This window comes from Balaenoptera acutorostrata, chromosome 3 (assembly GCF_949987535.1).
Source record: "Balaenoptera acutorostrata chromosome 3, mBalAcu1.1, whole genome shotgun sequence".
Lineage (NCBI taxonomy): Eukaryota > Metazoa > Chordata > Mammalia > Artiodactyla > Balaenopteridae > Balaenoptera > Balaenoptera acutorostrata.
In genome coordinates, this window is record NC_080066.1 from 5,890,086 (window position 1) to 5,916,442 (window position 26,357).

Sequence of the window (26,357 nt, forward strand, 5' to 3'; positions counted from 1 at the left end):
ATCTCTACGAAAAAATAAGTACAGAAACACTCCTCTCTGGAGGAGTGATTTTGCCATATCCAGATAGCACCTATGTTGTTATAAGGTTTAATATTTTTTCTTTAAATCGATTCACATTCTAAAATTTCTCTTTAAAAGAGCCCATCTAACATATTCTAAATGATAAATTGACATCACTCGCAATGAAGAAAAATACATGGTAGTTAAAATTTAAAGTTGGCATCTGTACCTGTAGTCATTTCACAGAACAACTTTGGGAGACATCCCTTGGGGGAGATGTGATATCGGGGAGGCTGAGGTGGGGTGAGGGGAACAGACCCGTATCTCCCTGGCTTTAATATTCAGTAAGGTTTAATTTTACTTGTGAGTTGTTTACACCATGGTTTTTCAACCTCAGTATGATTGATACTTTTTGGACCAGATGACTTTCTGTTGTTGGAGACCGTCCTGTGTGTTGTAGGATGTTTAGCAGTATCCTGGTCTCTAACCGCTAGATGCCGGTAGCACACCCCCAGGTGTGACAACCGAAGGTGTTTCTAGACATAGCCAAGTGGCCCCCGGGGGAGGGCAGAATTGTGCCTGGTCGAGGACCACTGTGTTATATGTAAGTCATTGTGTTGCCTTCACTGTCATTGTTACTGTCTTAAATTGTTAACTCTGTTAAGTGTGCTTATTTAAAATACGCTGCAGGTTTTGAGACTGTGTTTTAGCATTTTTATGCCTATGCCTAGAACTCCTCTACCTCCGAAACGGAAGTGGCCTCGGCCGCTCCTGAGCCCTGCTTGAGGCACACTGAATCCCTTCACTGGAGAGTTGGCTTTCCCCACTGATGGTCAATTCCCCAAGGACTCTCCTTGGTAAATGAAAGACTGGATCTTCCCTACCCGCCTCCTGGGTTTCTGCGTTGTATGCAGATATGCTTCATTTCAAGACAATCCAGTGAGAAATGGTTTCGTGTGTTATCCACCGTTTACATCAACGGAGGCTTACATTTTTGTCAGATACTACTTCCTTTGAATGTATTATCTCTTATCTTTCACAGAAGTCTAATGATGCTGGTTAATATCACTTATCCCTATTTTTTTTTTCAATGAGAAAAACTGAAGCTTACATAGGTTAAATGACTTCCCCAAAGCCACACTGGTGTCCCAAAGAAATGGTCACATTAATTATGAACCACAGCACAGATTTATAGATAGCCCGTCAGTAATTGTGTTTACAATTATGTGGCAAAATACTGATGCCATAACTTTTGATTAAAATTATAAACCTAATTATAAAATTATGAACTATGATTATTGCTGTTTAAAAAATATTCTGGATGAAAACGTGAAAGAAATTTACCCAAATACTAGTAGAAGTTATGGTTAAGTAGACTTTTGGCAGTTTTCTTTTTAACCCACTTCTGAATTTCCAAATGGGTTGTAATATATTTCTTTTAAAAAGGAAATGTAGAAGTTAAAAAATGAAAGAAGATATAGTTTGGATTACTGCCAGAGTTCCTCTTTCTCTACAGTTCTATCTAAGAAATGTCCATGTTCTGCAAATGTACAAATAAGTGTCCATATGTCTGGGGTCAGCAGTCTTTCAGAGTTGATTTGCTGTGTCTTTGGGCAGAAGTCTGGCCTAACACCTCTTGCTGAAGGAAGTAAATGCACAGGATACCTCCTTGGGGCACCCAGCCAAAATCATAGGTACTAATGAAAGCAGGCCGTGGGTCTGCTTCCTCTGTTTTGAGGAGGTTGCTTTGATTGCTTGTTTGTTAAATGCAGATGCCTCTGGGGTGAGATTCAGCCTTACCCATGTTATTCTTGATAGCAGACTGCGTCACCATCAACTTCTTGACTCATAACTGGAACCAAATTGACAAGACTGAAGTGAAAACATGGTGCGCTGTTACAGAAGCTCAGTAGATACTTGTTTGCCAATAGGACATGGAGATCATTCTTTTTTTTTTTTTTTAATAAATTTATTTATTTATTTTTGGGTGCGTTGGGTCTTCGTTGCTGCTCACGGGCTTTCTCTAGTTGCAGCGAGCGGGGGCTACTCTTTGTTGTGGTGCGCGGGCTTCTCATTGCAGTGGCTTCTCTTGTTGTGGAGCACAGACTCTAGGCGTGCAGGCTTCAGTAGTTGTGGCACGTGGGCTCAGTAGTTGTGGCTCGCAGGCTCTAGAGCACAAGCTCAGTAGTTGTGGCACACGGGTTTAGTTGCTCCGCGGCATGTGGGATCTTCCCGGACCAGGGCTCGAACCCGCCTCCCCTGCGTTGGCAGGCGGATTCTTAACCACTGCACCACCAGGGAAGCCCCAGATCATTCTTTACATGAGTGTTATTTCAGATGATACTCTTCCTATGTAAACATCCTTCATAGATGTCTTTCCATTCATTTGTTTTTTTAATCCATTTTTAAAAATTGAAGTATAACTGGTTTACAGTGTTGTGTTAGTACTTCATACTAGGCAGACGCTCTTTGAGTGGAGCGTTTGGGTAAAGGTTGTGAGCCTTTGTTCCAGAGGAGTCATTTTCAGGTGTGAAGAACCTGACATTGAATCCTCATAACCACTTTGTTAGATGGCAGGGCAAAAGCCCATTTTATATATGAATAAAATGAGGCTCAGGCAGATTAGCAATCCCCGCCTCTGTGGTTCTATGTGGTGACATACTCCTTAGCGATGCCTCTGGAACGTGGTGTAAATCTACTTCAGTGAGCTTTCGTTTTGGCTTTGGGTTCTTGTCAAATGCTAGCAGTTTCTTGGTTTAAAATCTACTAACATTTTCTCAGGCCTCTTGCCTCTTTAGTCTTTACATGTGTGACACCTAATTTGAAATTGAGATTTTGGTTAATTACTCTGCATGATTATTTCCCTTAAGTCCAGGGGAGCTTTGTTTACCAATTTTGTCCTTCTTGTCATAATGTTACAGTGCCTGTGGCTCATCTCAACTTTAAAGCAATCACCCTCCTTACCCATATTTTGAACTCTTATTTTCTGGCCTGATTCTATGCCCACCCTCCCCACAATTAGAAAATGCCCAAGAAATATGACCTTGTTTTATGTATGTTTATAGTAATATGTGATCTTCATATCCACCAAGTCTTCTGCACTTACCAGAAACAGCAGTGTCATATCCGGAAAAAAATTTTTTTTACTGTTGTCTTTAAATAGCTGTAGACATTTTAATAAAAGTTTCTTCTCAGCTTTTCTCTGGCGTGTGTCAGGAGAAAAGTACAGTAACAGGGAATAGGGCATCACTATGGTACAGCTGTCTGCATACTATGCAGTTCATTGAGCTAGAGTTCCCTAAAAAGGGAGCATTCTCAGCCAAGTCTGCCCTTAAAAAGACACCCAGAGTGGCAAGCCCAGATCTTTGGGGCTTGCAGGTACCATTTCCTTATATTTAGTATTCTAATTATTCTCTGGCATCATGGCAAACAGGATCAAATCTAACGGTCTAAGGAAATGTAACAATGCCCAGTATCAGGTAGGGATGCACTGAAGCTTCATACTCAGTAAAAGTGGTAAAGCCTGCAAGTGTTCATGTCCAGAGGCCAACCCACGTGGTCTCCGAGCCTTTGTGCTTGTGACTTCTGAGGCATGTCAGTGACGTGGTCTCTCCAAGGACTCACAACCTACTTATAAGCCATTCCAAGAGCACGGAGCACAGAGGCGTTATGGAAATTCCACTCTCAAGCTTAATATATGAAATGCAAAATGGATTTTTCATATTGGGCTTTTAAAAATTGGAAAAATTCCAGCTTCCCCTCACTAGTGTGCCTTTTGGAGTTAGTGCACTTTAAAGCAGCCGGAGGAGGGAATGATTGTGACGTAAGCAGAGTGGTGTTTGCAAGTGAGAGCTGTATGAGAGGTGGTGATGATTGTGGAAATTCTGGTTGTCGAATTGAACAAAGAGTCATTGCTGAAGGAAAAAAATATCCAGAAACACGTTGTTAATACTCTCTCAGATTGGGGCGCGGAGAACAACGCTGTAGATTGAGTGGAAAATAAATAGAAAAATGCCAAATTAAAGGGACACATAACCAAGAGGAGCGGGAGGCGGGGGGGTTGCCCGCTGGCACTGGCAGAGAGCACATAACCAGCGTCTGATGCATTTCCTTAAGAATCAGTGTGTTTGCAAATTGCTCCGTTGCACCTTAGCAGGATCTAATCTGAGTAACGAAAAGCTGACTAGCAAACATAGTTGGATGAATTCCCTCAGCACTCCTGAAGTATAACAGAGCAAGGAACAGTATAATGAAAAATAATAGAGAGACTAGCTCGGGGCTTAACTTATGATCAGTGTTCATTACAACAAATGACACTTTCACTGCAGAGTTACCATAAAGATTATTGAGTCTTACATAATGTGGTTCCCCTCTGAATAGATTCCGGAAGAGCTTAGCCTGTGAATGGGAGGGCTGAAGCAAGAGGAGGACCGGAGGCGTATTCAGTCCCCGTGTTCATTTTTCCTAATGGTGCTGGTGAGCTGCCCATTCAGAACCCTGGGCAGAGCAAAAGGGGTGGAACCTTCTTGCAGGAAGACCCTCCATGATCATCTTTGTCATTGACTAACGTGGTTATATGTTCAATTCAGTGAAGACCAGGCTCAGAAAGTGACTAAACTTGTTGGTAGTTTTATAGCCAAGGCCCTCACCTTACATTCTCTGACATTTGCAGTTTTTCTCAAGCGTACAAATTATAACATTTAAGAAAATAACGCAAGAGGGAGGGGTTATGGGGATACATGTATACGTATAGCTGATTCACTTTGTTATACAGCAGAAACTAACGCAGCACTGTAAAGCAATTATACTCCAACAAAGATGTTTAAAAAAAAAAAGAAAGAAAAAGAGAAGAACTCTTTGAAAAGAAACTGTGTTTTGTGCAAAACTTGGGGCACACAGCCGTAAGGCATTTTGTAACTCTGTGGCTTCAACCGAGTTTAGAATGGACAAGCCCAGTTCAGAGCACGTTGTGTGTAAAAGCCTTGTTGACTAAGCGTGTGTTTAGTACCTGCTAAGCACTTTATCTTATTTCATCCTGCTAATGACCCTATGAGGTATGTACTATTATTATTATCCATCCCGTTTTCCAGGTGAGAAAGCATGCTCAGAGAGGTTAAGTAAGTTCTCCAAGGTTACCCAGCTGCCAGTTATCATACACGAACCTCAGAACCATGTCTAATAGTCTGCCAGACATTTTAACTTCCATGCAGGTGCTGAGCATAGAGAATCTCTCTCTCTCTCTCTCTCTCTCTCTCTCTCTCTCTCCCTCTCTCTCTCTCTCTCTCTCTCTCTCTCTCTCTCCCTCTCCCTCTGCCTCTCCCTCCCTAAGCAGGCTGGATTTTGAAACTGGACAAATCAAGGCTTGGACCTTTCCTTTCCCATTTGTTATGAGATCCTGCAAAGGTGACCTAACTTCTCTTAACAGTGGTTGTAATGAAAAAAAAAGTTCATGTTTAATGTGTGGCCAGACGCAGTGATAGGCTTTTTACGTGCTTTCCCCATTCGTTGCTCACAGTTGTAAGCAGTGTAGGTCCGATTATAATTTCCATTTTACAGATTGAAAAACTGAGGCTTAGAGTAGGTATCCCAGACTGCACAGCTGAGAAGTCTGCCTAGAATCCTTTCATTCAGCCAGTACTCAGGAGTCATACCAGCCTTGCTCCTTGTGGGCAGTTTCAAAGTCACCTCTGTAAAGTGTCCCCATTAGAGCGGCTCATTGTCGGTATTAGCCAGAGGCAAAGGTGGCAGCCCTGTGACCTGAGAGATACAAGCAGAGCAAGGGAACTCAAAAGCGGTAGCAGGTGAGAGGCTGTGTCATTGCAGGGAATGGAGCACTGCTATTTGAGAACAAGTCAATAGCTGTCCAAAGGATCATGAAGACACCTGTAGGAGCACAAAAGCAGACAAGCCTTTGGATCCCACCCATTCTTTAGTTTTCAATTGACTTTTCCTGAGTTTTGGGGAGAAAATACCTCGACGAGGAATGGAGAAAGTAATGATACTGTTAGCCCTGATGTAGCAGCGCATTTGATATTTGCCCCCGTCTCTCGTAAACACGTGGTTTTCTCCTTTATAAAAGCCCGATGGCGCTGTGCCCCCCTCGTGGCCACCTGCAGCGAGCTTCTGTAGACCTCCGTGCAGGTCAGAGGTGGACGGGGTGGAGGGGGGGGCCATGGAGCAGGGTGAAGTGCCCGAGTCTGGATTCAGTATTTGCCGCTTTACAAGGCGCACCGCCGCGTGAGGAGGTCCGGCTTGCCTGGAATGGGGCAAAACTCGTGAATGCACGTGGTCTAGAGCCGCTGCGGCTGGATCCCCAGCCTAGGTGGTGCCCTCTGGCCAGCTGCCAGCTGAGCTTCTTCGGCTCTTAAAGTTGTTCTTACGTTTCCTTGCTTTTCGGAAGGAGGGACTGACTGTACTTTTCTCCAGCCAAGTTCATGGGCTTTAGGAGTGATACGTGTTGGCCTGAAGACCTTTCCAGGCTCATATTCAGAACTACTACAAACAGTTAAACATATTGGAAGACTCTCTAGGTCAGTGGGATTACTTTTAAAAAATATTATATAATTTTATATACATATGTAAGTATATATGTTTTACACATATATAAAATATATACATATGTAAAACGTATATATAAATATATATCCATCCTTTTTCTAAAGCATTAAAAGTAACCATGTGCCAAGAAGGGGTCCATCAGCTTTCAAAATGCCTTTCATCTAAGTACAAGAAGATCGCTCGATTTCACCATTTTCAAATGGTCTCTATCTGTGTTTTGCAACATGGTAACTGCTAACAGCTCTTTTTTTTTAAAATTTATTTATTTATTTATTTTTGGCTGTTTTGGGTCTTTGTTTCTGTGCGAGGGCTTTCTCTAGTTGTGGCGAGCGGGGGCCACTTTTCATCACGGTGCACGGGCCTCTCACTGTCGCAGCCTCTCGTTACGCAGCACAAGCTCCAGACGGGCAGGCTCAGTAGTTGTGGCTCACGGGCCTAGTTGCTCCACGGCATGTGGGATCTTACCAGACCAGGGCTCGAACCCGTGTCCCCTGCATTGGCAGGCAGATTCTCAACCACTGCGCCACCAGGGAAGCCCACTAACAACTCTTGAGCCCTTGAATTACAGCCTGTCTGATTGGGATGTGCTATCAGAGTTTTCAAATACTCACCAGATTTCAAAGGCACTTAGTACAAAGAAAAAAATCATTAAATTTATGATATTAAATCATTTATCTTTAGATTAAGGATAAGATAGATCATCATGTTGATATGGATTACACGTTGAAATGATATTTCGGATCTGTTGGGTTTAAATTAAATATATTACGAAAATTGACTTCATCTATTTCTTTTTACTTTTTTAACGTGGCTACTAGAAAGTTTAAAGTTACCTTGGTGGATCTCCTATTTTGGACAGAACTATACATATGTGAAAGTAGAGAATACGTCTCTACAAAGTGGAAGTACTAATATGTGTTTAAAAATAAAACTTTAAGAAAAGCTTCCTGAAATACTTATGAGAGGAAAAAGGAACCCCACTGTAGGTATTCAGTAGACTGACTAAGAGGGGCTTGTTTTACCATTCCAGGCAAAATATGTTGGACAGAAATCTTCTTGATTAATAGCTATCTGGGGGTGGGGGTGGGGGTTGGGGGGACATATTTTTCCACGAGAAGACAGGTCAGTTTGAGTCATTTGTTACAGAACGTGGTTTGTGAATATTGGACATAACTGTTGTGCACTTGTTCCCTTTGTGATTTTCTACCCAAGTGTCATCACATGGCCACATCGTGACCACAGCCTCTTGATGTAGATGCTGTGGGTTCCGTTCCAGACCGCTTGCCGCACTCCCCGGCAATAGAACAAGTGTCGCGATAAAACGAGGCCCATGACGTTTCTGGTTTCTCAGTGCGTATAAAAGTCATGTTGACATTATAAAGTGTGCAATCGCGTTATGGCTAAAATAGTGTACCTTCCTTCATTAAACAGTTATACTGCTGGAAAAATGGCACTGATTAACTTGCTGGACGCGGGGTTGCCGCAGTCCTTCCATTTGTAAAAAAAAAAAAGGCAGCTTCTGGGAAGTGGGATGCGACGAGGTCTGCCTGTACCGGAAACGGAGGCAGAAGAGCAGCCTCAGGCGGGATTGCACAGAAACCCCGGGCCTCTGGCATCTCCACCTCACGCTTCTGCTTCTGCCTCACTTCCGCCGTCTGTGTTTAGGGCTAACGCCTTCCAGGAGTGTTGGGCGGGTGAGACTTGTAGAGGGAAGGCTTGCGATTCTTGGATGAAAAGGCCTGTTGTGACAAGCTCTTCTCTCTCCACCCACGGCCGCAGCTTTGCTCTGAGTCTGCAAGACCCGTTGGGGGCATCAGAAGCTAAAGCTGGAGCCCAAGAGAGAGTCCTAGCCTCCCCTCAAATTCCCGGGATCCCCACTCAGATTCATGGCTGATGCACGGAATCCTCCAGTAGATCGTCTTTAACATCCAAGCGGAAACCACAGACATCTTAATTTTTAACCTTTTGGCACTTGAAGACCATAAATTTCTCTGAGACTCTTAAGAATCTGATTTAACAACAGCAACAAAAAACTAGGAGGAACTAGATGAGATATATTAAATCTGCTGAGTATATCAGGGCTAATTTTTTAAAATAAATTTATTTTATTTTTTTAATTTTTGGCTGCGTTGAGTCTTCGTTGCTGCATGTGGGCTTTCTCTAGTTGCGGCGAGCGGGGGCTACTCTTTGCTGTGGTGCGCGGGCTTCTCATTGCAGTGGCTTCTCTTGTTGCGGAGCACGGGCTCTAGGCATGCGCACTCAGTAGTTGCGGCTCACGGGCTCTAGAGCACAGGCTCAGTAGTTGTGGCTCGCGGGCTCTAGAGCGCAGGCTCAGTAGTTGTGGCGCACGGGCTCAGCTGCTCCGTGGCACGTGGGATCTTCTGGGACCAGGGCTCGAACCCGTGTCCCCTGCATTGGCAGGTGGATTCTTAACCACTGCACCACCATGGAAGTCCCAAAAGTATTCTTTTTTTTCAATCGTCCATTCCTTTTTGGAATATGTTTTTTTCCCCAAAACTCAGAAACATGAAAGTGAAGCTAAAGGACGATTGGGATCCATAGGCTCTTGTACTCTTGAGCTCGCCTAGATGTTTTTCTCCATTATTTTCTTGACAGTTGTTGGGCTTATTCCCAAGTACCACTTTGTTTCTTTGCACACAAAAGCCTGGCTCCTCCTCTACTGCCAGCCTCTCCTTACTGCTGGCCAGTAGTTTACATATTGCGATCGGGAATGGAGGGAAAGCACAGATCAACTTGATATGCCGTGTTCCAGGGATGGTAGGGTTTGGCACTTGAGAGAGAGCCCAGCTTAGGTGAGGGAATTCGGCTTTGCTGGGGAGATGGCAAAAGGCAGTGACCAGAATTGACTTGTAGGTGCTGCTTCCTGAGGCCCACCTGGCGAGAGCCTCACGGCTAAAGCACCGCGTGGATGCGTCCGCCTGTGGGCAGGTGGATGTTTTCTGGTTTTGATCCCTGAGGTTATTTTTTTTGAAATCTCTTTGCTGTGGAAGTAGAACTTAACCTCACAGAAAATCCATGGACAGGGGCGAGAGGCAAGTAATACGGTGCTGCCTAGAATCTCAGGCGGCATGCTGTAATCTAACCCGAACGTAGGAGGAACCTTGGAGATGTGAGGTTTCCTTTAACATGATTTTGCTTAAGGGTAAATGAGTTCCTTTAAGCCAAGTGCTATACAAGTTTCATATGTAAAACATGCAGGTTCCATTCAGATGCCCAACTGTGACCAGGTTGAAGCCATTGCTCACAGCGTTTGATCTAAACGGGTGCTGGTGCCTTCTGGTTGAATGCCCGGTCCGTGTGCGAGGTCGGGGGTGGGCGGCAGCCTAGGTGCCAGCTGGTTACCACCCCTGTTTAAGTGCAAATGCCCCATTGTCCGTCTAGGGAAACACAGATCACCCAGTCACCGGATTAATTCCAAAGCCTTCTGCACCCTAATTCAGTGTTATCTGCCAAGCACTCTGGAATCTGTAGGCTAGCACTTAAAGAGCTGTCTCGCTTTCCGTCGACCTGACCATGAAGTCACCTGCCGTGGTCACATCATCCAGTCACCTGGGCGCAGAGAAGCTGAGAGGGGAAGACGGCCCCAGGAGCAGGGAGTCCAAATTAACAGCCACAAAGAGGAAGAGGAGGAGGACGGTTAATAATACCTCTAGGTGTGCTTGCACCGTCTGTCCGCGTCTGAAAAACAAAAGAAAGACAAAGGAGAGGCTTCCCCCTTGAGACACTAGTGTTCCAGTTCCGTGACACTGGCTCTGTATTTGTAGCATCATTTATATCTAGAACCACAGGACAGATGTTCACCCCCTACATGGGGTCTTCCGTTCAGACTTAAATGAGCAAATGCAGAAAACGCCACGGAAGCTCCCTGTGGAGACGCTGTTGTATAGGGTGTGCTACCTGAGTTTGGCTGTTATGATCACTAGCTTAGTCACTTCAAAGGTCGTTAACACCGAGCCTTTCCTCAAGGAACCACGTGTGGCCAGGGAAACACCTGTCTTTCCGTGATAATAAAAATCCATTCTGATTTTTAATTTGTCCGAAGGAAAGGAAGAAAACCCCAGTGTTTTTGTAATGTTCCTTTTAACTTAATTCTCTCTCATAAGCTATTCCTGTATTCAGCTAGTTATTACTAATATCAAACGACGGTTAACATTCAGTGAAACCCACTGTACTGTAAAGGAGTTCAATGGAAACCCCTGGTCACACAGTACTTGGAAAGAGAATCTCCACAAGAGGCAAATGGAGTGAGCCCCCAAGCGGCTTCACACAATGGCACTGTGATGCATTTACTCTCGCCCTCACCCGTTCAGCCTCAAAAACCCTGCAGAAACTGGGGAAAACACATAAGAAGCTGATGCAGGGACCAGAATTTTGTAACAGAGGGTAACTGCCCCTAAAGAGTAGAAGACTTGCCTTGGCCTTCACAGCACACTTTTTTCCAGGGGACAGCTCTGAATGGGAAGCATGTCTGTCATCGCTTGATGAGTATGGAATTGAGGAATGAGTCAGGACACGTCCCTTGGCTAAGACACTCTTTCAGTCCGCCAGTAAATGTTTATTAGGTGACTTGCGTGTGGCAGGCCCTGGAGGAACAGAAGGATTAAGACAGTCCCTGCTTCAGAGGCGCTAATGATCCAGCTGGGAGGATACTTGCATAGTTGGATATTTCAGTACATCCTAGTAAGTACAGTGATGTATGCTTTCATTCAGTCAGTCAACAGACGTTCACCATGTGCCCATGGCATACCGGTCGGAGAGGATACTCAAGAAGACAGACAAGGTTCCTGCTCTCTCGGAGTCAATCTTCCATTCAGGGAGGTGGCAATCAGCAAGTAATCAAGATAATTATATTGTGACCGTGGGTGTGAAGGAAGTGCATGTGGTTAAAGAGAGAGAATGTGGGCAAAAAAGACCTCTGTTAGGAACTCACGTTTGAAGTAGACCAGAGTGATGCGTCTGTCAGGACTCAGCACTCCTTGGATGGCAAGAAACACAAAGCGTAAGAGGAATGGAGATTATTTATTTTATACTGCTAATAATCCAGCAGTACAGTAGACTTCAGGCATGGCATGATCAAGGGCTCAATGTCACTGGACTCCATTTCTCTCCATCTTTCAGTTCTGCTTTGCCTGCTGGCTTGTCTCCCAGGCAGGCTCTCTTCACAGAGGTCACCAGGGCTGGCAGCAGATCTGGGCTCCCAATTCAACTCAAACAGAAGAGAAAGGACTTTTCTTCCCAACGGTGTGCACTGAGGTCCTAGGTGTTTCTCTGGTTGGCGCAGGTTGGCTACAGGCTCACGTATGAACCAGTCTCTGCACCCAGAGTAAAGGGAGAGGTTTGAGACCGAGTTGTTCTGACACCAAAGTTGGGACAGCACAGCCGTTCACATCCAAGGTATTGAAGCTCTCTGTGTCCATTCCCTCACCTGTGAAATGGGGCTAGGAAGAGTGCCTGTCTCAGGGAGACCTGGAGAAGAGCGTTCGGGCAGAGGGAATAGCAAGTACAAACCTCAGCAGTGGGCAGGGGCCTGATTTGTTTGCCCGTGTGCTGGAGACGGGGGACATGGAGGGTAGTGGCCGAAGAGCGCAGAGAGCCGGCCAGCAGCTGGACCATGCGGGCGCGGGTCAGCCTTTGAAGTGGTGGCGCCGTGTTTATTTTCTCTGCCTCCACTTAGAGACGTGGTCCTACCAGGGCATCCACAGAACTCCCAGCTGGGTCCTCAGCGCCTTTCTCCGGGCGGTGCATAGGTGCCCGCTGCTGGCATCTACCCCACTGTTTGAGCCGCTGGCCAAAACCACCACTCTTCTGAAGGACGGGATCTCCAGCTTTGTTAATAGCCTTGGCTGCCTTCCAGCCACGTCTTGCTGGCCTCAGTTGTGCTGGCGTTATTTGGGGTAACTTCCCATGTTTCTGCTTAGGTTCATTTCGTGTTGATGTTATCATTTAACACCTAGAGGGCAATCTTACTGCCTTTAAATTCAGGTTTTTGGGTGATGCTTCACTCTCGCCCTGACTGTCCTATCTCTCCAGCCAAGTCCCTGTTGGCAGGATATGAAATTTAAAGTGGGTTGTATGATACGGACAGAAGCAATAATTTGTGATTTTACAGTATTAACATCCAGCTGTCCAGACTAATGAACCTATTAGATAATTACTGTTTAGCTTGTGAGAGCCAGATTCAAGTTAGTGAATTTTAATCGTTGTGTTTTCTTAGGAATAATTTTTGGAGGGATTAAATGCACATATAGAAATATTTTCTCCCTTCCTTGTATCTATAAGTAGGTTTGTATATCTGTGTGTATATTACAAACACATAGACACATACACGGTTGGGTGTCTCTTTTTCAATCTCCACATACTATATCCCAAAATAATTCTTTTCATAAAAAATATTCCCCAATACTCCATGTCTGAAGTCTGTTAAGGAAGTAGCTTGTTTAGAAAACTTACCAATGCCCTTGGTCTTGTTTCCTTTGCTTTTTAATTTATTCTGTAAATTGCAACATTTAGCACTTTGCAGTTTAATTTAAAAGGATTACCTATTCTCTTAAATGCTTAAGCAGGGAAGCAAGTTGCAGTTATTGATTTTTCTCTGCATGTATTCTGTGAAAGCTGTATTTGCTCCTTCCCCAGGGAGCATACCCCCTGAACTGCATGCTTGCTGGTGACAGCTCAGACCTCTGATACATAACCAAAGACCTTGCCTAATATCCTTGCAACTGCTCGGGGAATTTTTATTAAGTAAAAGCATCATTAGAGTAGACAGGATGATGAAGTTTAATGAGCATCTTTTGTGCATGAGATTGTTAGCTTTGCTTTGCCAGAATCCTCATTTCTCCCCTCCGTGGGGGCAGAGAGCGAGTCTAGAACGTATGGGGTATTTTTTAAATCCGCCTTACGTTTCGTATTTTTGTATAGCTTAATATCTGTCCTAAGCCAGCTACAGATTCCTTTGGGCTGTCTCTACAGATGCTGTTTACCACATGTATGTTGATAATTTCTTTTTACACTGTGTGTTGGGGACAGAGAGCGGTGAGGGTTATAATGGAGGCGAATGTAAAAGACACACATCCTGGTGTTCGTGAATTTCATGGAACCAACTCCTGGAGGTTTGATCTCAAAAAATCATCGCCTTTTGAATTAATGAGACTGCTCATGGGAATATGGGAACTGTTCTTTTTTTTCTTCTTTAAGACTCAGCAATTTATGTGCTAAGGTTCTGTCACCAGCCCCTCAGAAGCTGCTAGATGGGATAAATAAAGGTACTGCAAATGCTTATTAATAACCTAGGCTTCACACTTTGTCCACAGATTTATTTGAGGAGATTTTAAATTTAGCATCCTACCATAAGATTACAGATTAGACACAAAATGATTTCTCTCCATTATTGTCACCGGCCATATACTTAGATTTTTCAAATTGGTTCTTTTCTTGGTCTGTATAAGGACTTTCCATGGAAACACCCAAAACAACAGGAGGGAGGCATATGACATGAGCAAATGACTTAAGAACAGCATATTGTACCTCTCATATACCTGGCATTCTGAAACATAATATTTACATAGCACACAATGTGTTTCCAGCAGTTGCCTTGAGTATGTAGAATACAAAAGAAGTGAAGTCCGCAAGTCCCCGCCCTCAGGAAAATGGTAGGCTGATTAAGAGGACAAAACTGAGAAATCCAGAAAGATGGGAGACAAGATGACTTAGTGCCTAAAGAGTTTGAACTTTGGAGTTGTTGCCTGGGTTTGATCCAGACCTTTTGCTAAGCCTCAGTCCCCTCATTTGAAAAGATAATAAGATAATAAAATAAATCCAACCTCCTTGGATTGTTGTGACAGTGAATGCTGATTGCATGGTGACCACATTCACCATGTGTCCTGATCCAGGCGCTCTACTGGTACTTGGAAATAACTGCCAAGAGCAGAAATCACTTTGTGTCTTATGAAGGACTTAATGATGAAATCCCAATAAACCCCCTAGTGTTTTGTGAAGGCAGAAATTGGACCGGGGCGGGCGGCAGGGCAGAGAAAGCTGTGAAAAGCCCAAAGATGAGGCTGCGATCTGAGCTACAGAAAGGGTGGAGGCTAGGCGTTCCAGGCAGTAGCAGCACAGACCAGCAAAACACCGAGACCAGAGGGATCCTGGCTGACAGGAAAGACTAATCCCAGGCCTTAGATTGATTTAGTGTTAAAACATTTCGCAGATCACCTGCAAGGTAGACAGTATACAGATATTCCCGTTTTCCAGTGAAGATAACAGAGGTTCTGGGAAGATATGGGACTCTGAGGTTACTTAGCTAATAGGTGGCAAAACTCACACTCCGCCCACCTTTCCTACACTCCACGCGGCCTTCCTCCAGACCAGCCTTTCTGTACTCGGACCGTGGGCGAACAGAGAGAGATGAAGGTGGGTTAGTTGGGCGTTACATGGCATGTCTGCGGCTGCTCTCTGATCCAGTGGGTAGCGGATGCTGTTTTCCATGCATAAACCGAGGAGAGAGAATTCCGTCAGTCATGTGTAGGACGCATTGGAGGAAGGAGGGAATCGGTATCAAGGAGACCAAGAAGAGGGAATTCCCTGGCAGTCCAGTGGTTGGGACTTGGCACTTTCACTGCGGGGGCCCGGCATTTGATCCCTGGTTGGGGAAGTGAGATCCCACAATCCCACAATCTGCACGGCGCGGCCGGGAAAAAAAAAAAAAAAGGAGACCAAGAAGGGACCTGTTATAATAATCTAATGGCCATGTGGTATAGGCCTGTTTTAGGGTAGAAGAAAAAGAGAATGAATAAAATCACAAGATGATGGAAATAAGAGCAAGTACTGTAAAGCAGCTTGTTAATCCACTGAGTCACAAACGTTTTGAGAAGCTGCTGAAAGCTGTGTTCGCTTTCTGCTGAAAAATGCACATACGGCTTTGCTTGGAGCTACAGATCCTACCCTGGCCCCAGGCTGAGAATGTCTATGGTAGAGAGCACTTCAGTCAAACTTGATTAATGGGGTGACTGAAAAAAGAGGCAGGTGCCAAAATGACTTCATCTTTTTGATCCTGGAGGTCTGGAGACTTCAGAGGGGCAGACCTGAGGAACTGGGGTAGGGAACTGTTGTATGCATTTGGTTGGGTATAATAGCTAAATGTCCAGGTGGGAATTAGGCATAGCAGGGGTTGAAGATGGTGGTGACTTGGAGGGCTACTATTCAGCGATGATCACTGAAGCTCCAAAATCAGATGCTCTTTCTAGGGAAGAGGGTAGAGAGAGCTAAAAGCAAAAACACAAGGGCTGCAGAATTGTTTGGAGAAAGAATAAGAACCAAGATAGTCCATTGGAGCCAAGGGAGGAGATTTTTCAAGAAGGAAAGACATGGTCCCCAGTGGTCTTCATCACTGCAGGCATGAAGCGGTGTGAAGGTCTGCAAGAGACCCTTGGATCCAACAGAAACAGTAAGACTCAAATGGATTTTTTTTCCCCAAAATGAAGATGCCCGTATTAAATAAAATGCACCTATCAATAATAGAAAAGCATACCTATCATACTACTCAATGTAGTGTTTGTTGAGAAATTTACTCTGATTCTGGTGGGCTGGAATTGTTTGCTGTGCTATCTTACGTGTCACCAGGCAGGGCTGTTGAGTTGTGTGGAGTTTCAGGGGGGCCAGTGCGCAGGCAGCTTTGACAAGACGCCTCTCAAGTGACCAGTCTGGTGACGTCTGCTGTCCATGGATGGCATCGTTTCATGATGATTTCCCCAGAGCTGGTCTTTGGCTGGGATTCTGCACATGGCGGCTCAGGGCGGGACCCGCTCCCACAGGGACGAGAACGAGAGCCCTCGTGAGCCGAGTGACGCTGCCTCTTTCATCGCCCACGGCACCCGGCGTCCGCAGGCATCTCACCTTGCAGGAGTCTCTTCAGCAACAGAAGCCTGTTCTTCAGACTCCTGAGCGTAATTGATCCTGTCCTGTCACTTTAGATGGTTCTCTGTTCGTTTTTCTCCCCTCCTTGAACATCTCCCGATTATCCTCTATAGACCTCAGATTTCAGGGGACGGAAGCTTTTCCAAGACCTTGTGCCACAGGTTCCCTCCATATGCTGAGCTGAGCCCTGGACCCTCCAGCGGCTGCGGCCCATCAGTGACCGTGAGCCAGGTTCCTTTGTCAATGCTCTCAAGCCGGCATGGTCAGATTTCAGTGCCCGCCAGAAACCTCCCCAAGAAAGGATCTCCCCACAGGCTCATGAGGGCAAAGTCGAATTCCCGGCTGTGCTCTGTGCATGCGCAGAGCCGGGGTCTGAGAAGCAGGAGGAACTGGCCGGCTTAGCCTGAGTCGTGGGCCTTCGTGAGAGGCCAAAGGCAGCAGCTGCTGCTGCTCTGGGACACCTGCTCTGAGCCTGCACACACAGGACCTTGTCCATGTCTGATTCATCTCCCTCCACAAGCCCTGCAAGGTAGCAGTTTTCATCATTTTGCACATGAGGACGTCAGACTGTGGCAGAAGGTAGTCACCTTCTCAATGTCACATGTCCTTTGGGACAAACAGGGTGCAGGAATGCAGAGGCGAGTGGAGCCCCAGGACCGTTCTCCAGAACCCCCCATGCAGGATGCCAGGGCTCCTGTAGGGCGGGACGGGTACTATCTGAACAGAGCACTGAGGGGACATGCCATCCAGGAAGCACCTTGTGCCACGGTCTGAAGGGTAGTTGGGACTCTTCCAAGGTCGAAGAGGTGGAAGGTGCGTCATGAGAGGAGAGTATGGGGTGATCAAAGGGACGGAAATCCATCCTGAAGGCTGTGGGCTGTATTGATCTATCCTGTTTTTCACCCTCTGTATTTTATGATGCTTTGGCACCTTGGGGGTCTTGCTGGCTGGGGAGACTCCCAAGCTCGCTCATTCCTAGAGGAGCAAACAACGCATCTGTTAGCGTATCTTTTGTATCCAAGCCAACCAACCCCAAACCCCTATCCTCACCACCTCTTTTCTCTAACTCACATGCACCAAGCCAGTATTCCCCATGACCCAGACCCAGGTACTAGACACCTAGAGATCACTTTTTTAGCCCTGGGCTCTGAAATTTTAATCAAATCGTTCACTTCTAAGCTCACTCGTACCCTGCCTCACCCCTTCCTTTTTGTGCAGCCACCATAAAGGCTCTGGGCTTTGCTCTCTCCTGAGCTCCTCTGCCTCCTAACCAGCCCTCATGCTTCCCCGTGTGGCCCTGCACACAGCTGCATGTAACAAAATTCTTTCAAAGGCACAGACCTCTCGGTCTCCTCCCTGTCACCTCTATGAATTAAATCCTGGGTACATCTCAAACATGGGCCATGACCGTTAGCTTTAGAGTATGGAGAGAGCCAGTCCCTTCCTGTCTCACTGTGGCAGAGAGGTGACAGTTGGCCTGCCCATTTCCTCTCCCTCTAGTGGAAACAGCACCCGTTTTTCCTTGGGGACACTCCTCTGTCCCCTTTCTGCAACTTAGTTTTTAACTTTTCCTTCTTTTCAGTGAATTATTACCCCAGAATTTTTTTTTTTTTTCCTGCTGAAATTAAGCAAAATCCTCACAGACAGCCCCAGAGAGGATCACTTACTGTATCGGTTCCCTATTGCTACTGTTAACAAATGACTGTGATCGTTTTGGTTTTTTTTAACTTTTTATTTTATATTGGAGTATAGCCAATTAACAATGTTGTGATAACAAATTACCATGATATTAGTGGCCAAAACCTTACAGTTCCGGGTGTCGAAGCCCGAAATTTAGGTGTCAGCAGGGTTTTGCCCTTCCAGAGGCTCCGGGGGAGAACGCGTTTCCTTGCCTTCCTGGGGTCTGGAGTCTGCCTGCATTCCTTTCTCCACGTCAAAGCCGGCAGCTGAGCGTGTTCAGATCTCTGACTCTGGCCCTCCAGCCCCCCTCTTAAAAGGACCCTTGGGATTACTTTGGGCCCACCCAGATAATCCAGGATAATCTCTCCATCGCAAGATCCTTAACTTAACCAGCTCTGCAAAGTCCCTTTTGCAATATAAGGTAACAAAGTCACAGGTTTCAGGGATTAGGATGTGGACATTTGGGGGGGGGGGGCCATTATTCTACCTACTACACTTACTTAATTGCCTGGAGGCCCACGGCTAATAGCTGGTGGAACCCAAGACTGGGGACCCTGAGATGCTTGTTCTTACTGCTCTGCCAGAGCCACGTCTCCAGGTGGGAATGGCCGCTCTCATGTATCCAATCTACAGATGACAGTAAAGTGCCGGCTCTCATCTGGCCACACAGCTGGAGGAGGGAAAGCATCCCGCGGCGCAGGGCAGAGTCATACCGGCTTTGCTGGTGATTCACAGAGGAAGTGGGGCAATGCATTTAGCTCTGCCTTAGTTGCCTTCTTCAAAGAGGATTCAAACCTTTCTTCCAGAGATGCTTGGGGATTTGGCGTCGATAAAAAAATACCATATTCTTTTTCAGAGGAAAAAGGCCTAGAGAAGTAAAGTAATCATATAATTATCTTTTTTTAATCACTCTGACTATAACCCCACATCAGTCTTGTTTTTCCACAAGCCCTTGTGGGCCACGTCCAATAGTCCTGTCCTGGTGCCGGGCTCATTTCACCACCATGGCCACCCTGTGAGAAAACGCATCATTTTTTAACAGATGAAGAAACTGAGGCACGGTGGGGTGAGGCTTGCTAATCATTTGCCCAGAACGAACAACTCGTAAAGTGGCAAAATGAAGATTTTAAGCATCAAGTTCAGGACTGCTATCTCCCGTCCGGCCCTCTGTAGCGAGTGACTTGCTGTGTAGCCCCAGGAAGGCCAGGCACACAGTGGGGTCTGAGTCCGAAAAGGCAGGCGTCGAAACGTTGGAACATTCCAGTTCCTTCCTGAAAAGAGGAGCCTTGCTGAGTCCCGAGCAGCTTTTGCACCTCCTTCTGAAATGACTTTGCTGGATTACCACCGTCAGGGCCCCGCGACACTGCCACCCTTTCTGGGAAGCCTTCCATACCTGCGTGTTCAAGATGTGGTCCCCAGCAGGCCTGCATCAAGTCTTTCATCTCTTCTCCCTCCTCTGACCCCTTTATTTCTTTTGATACCACTTTCCCAGCACCTGAGTCTTGCCGGGTTTCTAAATGCATGAGCGAGGGAGTTGTATTTCTGCAGATTTTTGTAATCCTTAACATTTGATGCTGTCTGAGAGTAAAAATGTGTATACTTCTTTCCTTTACGGGGATAAAAGTTTGGAAAACAGAGGAGAGACACGTGAAGCTGTTAAGAAAGCGGTACAGTGGAAGCAGATACTGAGACCATAGGTGCCTGTGTGAATGCACAGAACAGAGTAGTCAGACCTTGGCTTCGGGCCAGGTGGGAGGAGCTCGGGGCATATCCCACTGGAGCGCTCAGCCCCTGCTCTTGGGGAAAGCGGCATCCTAGGAGGAGGAGACGGGCAGACGCTATGAGAGGGTAAGCTTGTCTCAGGGAGTGTGTGATAAAGGTGAGGAATGTAAGGGCCAGCTCTGCTTTGGCTCAGGGTTTCCTCTCCCTGTCGGGCGTACCTGGGAGACATACTGGAGGGGCAGGGGAAGGGGGGTGCACAGGTTAGAGCCTCCCACGTAATGCAAGGTCATCGTCCTAGCTCCAGATCCTTAGCCTCGCCTCTGCAGAGCCCCCTTTGCCCTGTAAGGTGACAATAACGAGTTCCGGGGGGATTAGGACAGGGACATCATTGGGGGTTGCAGTGGCACCAGTGGTAAAGCCGGACTGGCTGAACCTCCCTTCCTGCCTAAACCAATGTTTCTTTCCCTGGATCCAGGAACCCCAGGTGTCCAGGGCATAGACTTTGAAGGGAACCAGTGGGTCTTTTTAAAGTCTAGGGGAGGGGGGCCTGTGTTGGTTTGAAGATCCGTTTTCCTGGATGGCAGGTTCTCTTGGGGGGGAAGATGTTTCTGGTCAGGGGTGCTGGGGAGGACTGGGCCTGCCTCTCTGTTCCATTAGCCACCAGTCCTCTAAGGGAACTTCTACAGAACTTGAACGCTGACTTGCAAGCGCTGATATTACCCATCTAGGACATGTGGTACCTCCTTCACCCTCCCCTTTACCCAGAGAACGCGCCCAGCACCTGGCTGGACTTAACATTCTTAATCTTGTAGCTCTGTCTGCTGCCACATTCTGCGTTCTAAACTCCTTGGGAGCAGAAACCCATCTTCATGACCACTGTTGGTAGATCCTGCTTGTTACTGCTTCTGAGGAGGTGCTTGGAAGCCTCTGGAGAAGATAGACTGCGTCTGACCTGTCAAAACCCAGTGTCCAGCTTTCCCTAAGCGTCCAGTCAACTGGACAGCTCCGAGCCCGGGTCCCTCCCTCGGCCTGTCAACCACAGCGTCAGTGACATCAAGAGCATCAGTGTATGCCCAGTGCAGGAGAGGGTGTCGATTCCCTGCGTGGATCCTAGAACGCGGGACACCTTGCACAGGAAGGTCAGTCTTTGTGTTCGCCCTGTTCAGTTAGCGTAAGGCAATTGCACCAAGTGGGGTCAGGCATTGCCTTCCCTCGGGAAGCACTGAGACACCCACCTGCCTCTCTCGGCGACACAGTTACATCAATAAGGGGAGTTAAGGTTGAGCTGTATTTATCTTAGCGTGGCTTTTAATTTCGTTTAATCAGAGTTACTCATAAATTACCGATTAATTACTACCTGCTGCTGGGTTCCATCCCCTCAGCCGCGGAGCTAACTCCGCTCTGCGATGGATGCCATGGCTGTAATTGTAGGCTACTTTGTCAACATTTAATCAGCAGTACTTATTAACATGGCATTGATGGGTGGTCGCCATCCCAGCGCCATCCATCACAGGTGAGCAGCTAGCGAGGGCTCGGACACCATCGCTCTCTGTCACATCATCCGGCCCTGGGGCTCTCGGGCCGGCATGCTGTTCACTTTGCACTAAGTGGACACTCCATCTTTTCAGTTGGGCCCAATTTCTGTCACTGTCGACGTCAACACTCGTGGCCTGTGGAGCTTCAGTCCGGATCGGCCAGGCTGAGCGCCATGGTTCCCCTGGTCCTGGATCTCTCTTCCTTTGCTGATTTCACACTTAGCCCAGGGAGTGTAGGATTCCAAGAGATTGTCCAGAATTGGACTTCATGGCATGGTGGGGAGAGAGAGAGAATGTGTGTGTGTGTGTGTGTGTGTGTGTGTGTGTGTGTGTGTAAGACAGTTTATAATTCTTAAGTCCAGCATATGACCCAGAGAAAACAGAAATGACCTTGTGGTGTTCTTTGCCTTCCTGAATATTCCTGGAGATGAATCTGTTGATGAAAACTCTGCCAGTAGAAGCATATCTTGTGTTCACGAGGTAGATCTCACGGTGTCCCCTCCTCTCTCTTTTCAGCCTCTACGGCAGACACATGCAGGCAAACCCAGAACCGCCGAAGAAAAATAATGACAAATCGAAAAAGATCAGCCGGAAACCCCTGACAGCCAAGAACAAATAAGGGGTTGGCATGGGCTGGACTTCTGGTTGCTTCTCTCATTATTACTTCTGTTCTCTCTTTTTCTATCTCACAAATGAATACTGTGTGTGTGTTTGTTTTGGTTTTTTCTCTTTCTAGTGCTTACCACCTTACCTTTTAAATTCTTTTGGTGGGTGGTAGATTTTTTATAAGTTCTTCAAACCATTTCCATTTGTTTCCTTGAAATTGCCAAAGGCAGGAAACGAAGGCTTAATTCAGCTGCAAATTCCATATGAGGCACAGCTTTCAGCTCCTTGAATAGATGTTCACAGAGTTGCTTATTATGAAAAGAATAATTAAAATCATGTAATCATTTAAATGCCAGTTAACACTGTTCACCCTTCTGTTTATTCACATAACTCATTATTTTTGCTTTATTAACGGTTTTCCTTCACCACCGAGATTTTATGTCAACTTACAAATGATTTTAATAAAATCTTGACTTTGTGTCACATGTTGCTTCTTGAATAAAAAAAAAAAAAATCTGATCTTGGATATACCCATTTTTGTTTACCTTTTTCCCCAAAATGATCTTGTCCACTTTTATTGGTTGTCGATGATAAACTCTGAAACTTTCCATGAAAGAAATGCAGCATTAAATCAGAGTTAGTTTCTTCTCACATCGATTTGTCAGTTTTTTTTTTTTCCTTTGAGGACTGTTTCTAAATTAGGAAGGAGCAGAAAAACAAATCTCTAGGAGATTTTGCCAAAGGATTTTGGAAAGCAGCATTGCTTAGCTGAAGGAATGGTGACTTCTGCCAGTGGCTGGTCGACAAGAGCTGTGAAACAGAGAGAGAAAAATACTCAAGTGTGTTTCTTGTCACTGCAGAAAATCTGCTCATATCAGAGCATCCTTCTAAGTGACTGTGATGATGCCAAAGAAGTTGTGTAAATGTGCACACTCTGTGCCACACCCAGTGTAGAAACTGCAGCGGCAGAATCATTACACAAGTAATTGCTTACCTCTGTGATAGGCAGCTTTGCTCTTATCTACAGTAATGTGTATGTCAGTGGAAACACATCCAAGCAGAATGTTTGTGCTAAAAGGACTGCCAACCCTGGAATGTCTTAAAAGGTGTGTGAAGATGTAACATTCTCTCAGATGGATCGTCTGTATCTACCCCTGCATCTTCTTTTCTCCATCTCACAGCTGAAACCCTGAGACCAAGACCACTGGGACATAGAAAAAACCAGAATCAAAACACAACCAAACATCCTGAGTTACTTAGGAAACGGAGGCATTCGAATCACAGAGGTCACTACCGAAGGTCTATACTTCTTGTTTCTGGATAACTTCCTGATAAAACATTCACCAGGGGAAGAAGAATTCCCAGGTGCCATCACCTGTTTGGGGATTTAGTTGATGTAATTTTTCCAGGTGTAATCTTTGCCTCAGCCTGAATTTTGTTAAATTTTTTTTAGCTTGTGAAATTACAGGAGGAAGAGCAATACCTCTACTATTGGTGATTGGAAAGACTTCATCTAAAATTAAACTAGCAACAAAGCCTTAGTAGAACTACCACAATATAGTCTTTTGAATAATTTTTTTTTAAAAGATGAACACTCTAGATAGAAATATGGGCAATACACGTAAATTCACGGGGAGGAAATATCTCCAAGAACCATGAAAAAAAAAAAAAAACGGTCCAGCCTTACTAGTAGTCAAAAAAATATAAATCAAAGCAAAAATAAGACAGGTGTAACAATGAGAAATGTGCATATATTTTTTAAGGTAGTGTTAAGTGCTAGAGGGAGTAATATGAGATAAACATTCTTATACACTGCTATTGGGGATATAAATTTCTCTCCAGAAAGGTGGTAGGAATTTAATGATAACTAGCAAAACTTTAAAATTGGAAAGGAGGGTTAACTGTGTATCCACATGATAAACTTTTATGAAGACATTAAAAATTATTGAACAATAGGGGCAAAGGGAGATAATCACATTGTCCAGTTAAGTAAAAAAAAGTCACACTGAAAAAATGATGTGAGTGGTCCCAATTGTGGAGAAAGGAAATTGTGTTTATAATATGTATGCACAGAAAAATGGAAATGGACTGAGATTTTATGGCTGATAAACTTTCTGTATGGTAGGTTAAAATTTTTTAAATTTTCTTTTTTATACTTATTCTGTACTTTAAATTCGCTGTAATCAGCATGTATATTTTTGTAATCAGAAAATAGTAAATGCACATCTTTTCAAAATAGAATTGGTGTATTATGCGATCCGGAAAATATGATCATGTATTTAAGTGCAAGGCGTCATGTAAACTCTCAAGGGGGTTTTCTGCTTTTTCTTTTGTCACCAAAGTGTGTTTTCACGTCTTTTCATACAGTCTTTTTGGTTACTTGATAACTGGAGTTACAAAATATCTACTGTTCAAAAGGTAGCACTTTTTTTCTCCCAGTTTTATTGTGATATAATTGACAAACACTGTATCACTTTAAGGTATACATTATAAATGACTTACGCATGTTGTGAAATGATGACCATGGTAAGTTTAGTTAACATCCGTCATCTCGTATTAGTACCCCCAAAAAAGAAAAAAGAAAGTTTGTTTTCTTGTAATGAGACCTCTTAGGATCCACTCTCTTAACAACTTTTAAATATGCAATACAGCAGTGTTACGTGATATCCTCAGTACTTACTTATAACTGGCAGTTTCTACCTTCTGACCACCGTCATCCAGTTCCTCCAGCCCCACTCCCTGCCTCCGGTAACTGCAAATCTGATCTCTTTTCCTATCATTTTGTTTTTTAGATTCCACAAATAAGTGATCATACAGTATTTGTCTTTCTCTGTCTGCCTTAACTCGCTTCGCATAATGTCCTCAAGGTCCGTCCATGTTGCTGCAAACGGCAGGATTTCCTTCTTTTTATGGCTGAATAATATTCCATTTATATAAACATAACACAATTTCTTTATCCAGTCATCCGTCGACAGACACTGACGTTGTTTCCATGTCTTGGCTACCGTGAATAATGCTGCTATGAACGTGAGGGTGCAAATATCTCTTTAACATAGTGTTTTCATCTTTTGGATATATTCCCAGAAGTGGAATTGCTGAATCATATGGTAGTTCTAGCTTTAATTTTTGTGGAAACTCCCTACTGTTCTCCGTAGTAGCTGTACCAATTTACAGTCCCACAGACAGTGCACAAGGGTTCCCTTTTCTCCACATCCTCGCCAGCAATTTTTCCCTTGTCTTTTTGATGATAGCCATTCTAACCAATGTGTGCTGATTGTGGTTTTGATTTGCATTTCGCTGATGATATTGAGCATATTTTCATGTACGGTTGGCCATTCATGTATCCTTGGGAAAATATCTATTCAGGTGTTTTGCCAGTTGTTTAATTGGATTATTTGTTTTGTTGCTATTGGGTTGTATGAGTTATTTATATCTTTTGGAGATTAACCCCTTATCAGATATATGGTTTGCAATTTTTTTTGCCCATTCCATAGGTTGTCTTCATTTTGTTGATGGTTTCCTTTGCTGTGCAGAAGCTTTTTAGTTTTGATTTAGTGCAACTTGTTTATTTTGTTGCTTGTGCTTTAGTTGTTATATCTAAAAAATTATTGCCAAGGGGCTTCCCTGGTGGCACAGTGGTTGAGAATCTGCCTGCCAATGCAGGGGACGCGGGTTCGAGTCCTGGTCTGGGAGGGTCCTGCGTGCCGTGGAGCGGCTGGGCCCGTGAGCCACAATTGCTGAGCCTTCACGTCTGGAGCCTGTGCTCCGCAGTGGGAGAGGCCGCGATGGGGAGAGGCCCGCGCACCGCGATGAAGAGTGGCCCGCGCTTGCCGCAACTAGAGAAAGCCCTCGCACAGAAATGAAGACCCAACACAGCCATAAATAAATAAATTAATTAAATAAAAAAAAAATTATTGCCAAGACCTATGTCATAGAGCTCTTTTCCTGTGTTTTCTTCTAGAAGTTTTAGAGTTTCTGGTCTTATATTTAAGTTTATACATTTTGAGTTAAATTTGGTCAGTGGTATAAGTTAGAGCTTATATCACTTCATTATTTTACACATGAATATTAGTTTTCCCAGCACCGTTCATTGAAGAGACTGTCTTTTCTCCACTGAGTATTCTTGGCTCCCTTGTCAAATTTTAGTTGACTGTATATGCATGGGTTTCTTTCTGGACTCTTGATTCAGTTCCATTGTTCAATGTGTCTGTTTTCATGCTAGTACCATACTGGTTTAATTATTATAGCTTTATAATAAAGGTTGAAATCAGGAAATGCGACACCTCCTGCTTTGTTCTTCTTTCTCAGGATTGCTGTGGCTAT

At 44.9% G+C, this 26,357-nt stretch overlaps 1 protein-coding gene across 3 annotated transcripts in view; it reads left to right on the top strand.

The window, feature by feature from the left end:
* Positions 1 to 22,517, top strand: part of RSU1 (Ras suppressor protein 1) — a 203,821-nt gene extending 181,304 nt beyond the window's left edge. For 2 of the 3 annotated variants that reach the window (XM_007196418.2, XM_007196417.3), the window contains exon 9: positions 21,945 to 22,517. In XM_007196418.2, the coding sequence (XP_007196480.1) occupies positions 21,945 to 22,047 (103 nt within the window). In that variant the 3' untranslated portion in view covers positions 22,048 to 22,517. Of the gene's footprint in view, positions 1 to 20,705; positions 20,967 to 21,944 lie in introns of those variants that run through there. The other variant, XM_057543611.1, reaches the window with a different exon arrangement.
* The last annotated feature ends 3,840 nt before the right edge of the window (positions 22,518 to 26,357 follow it).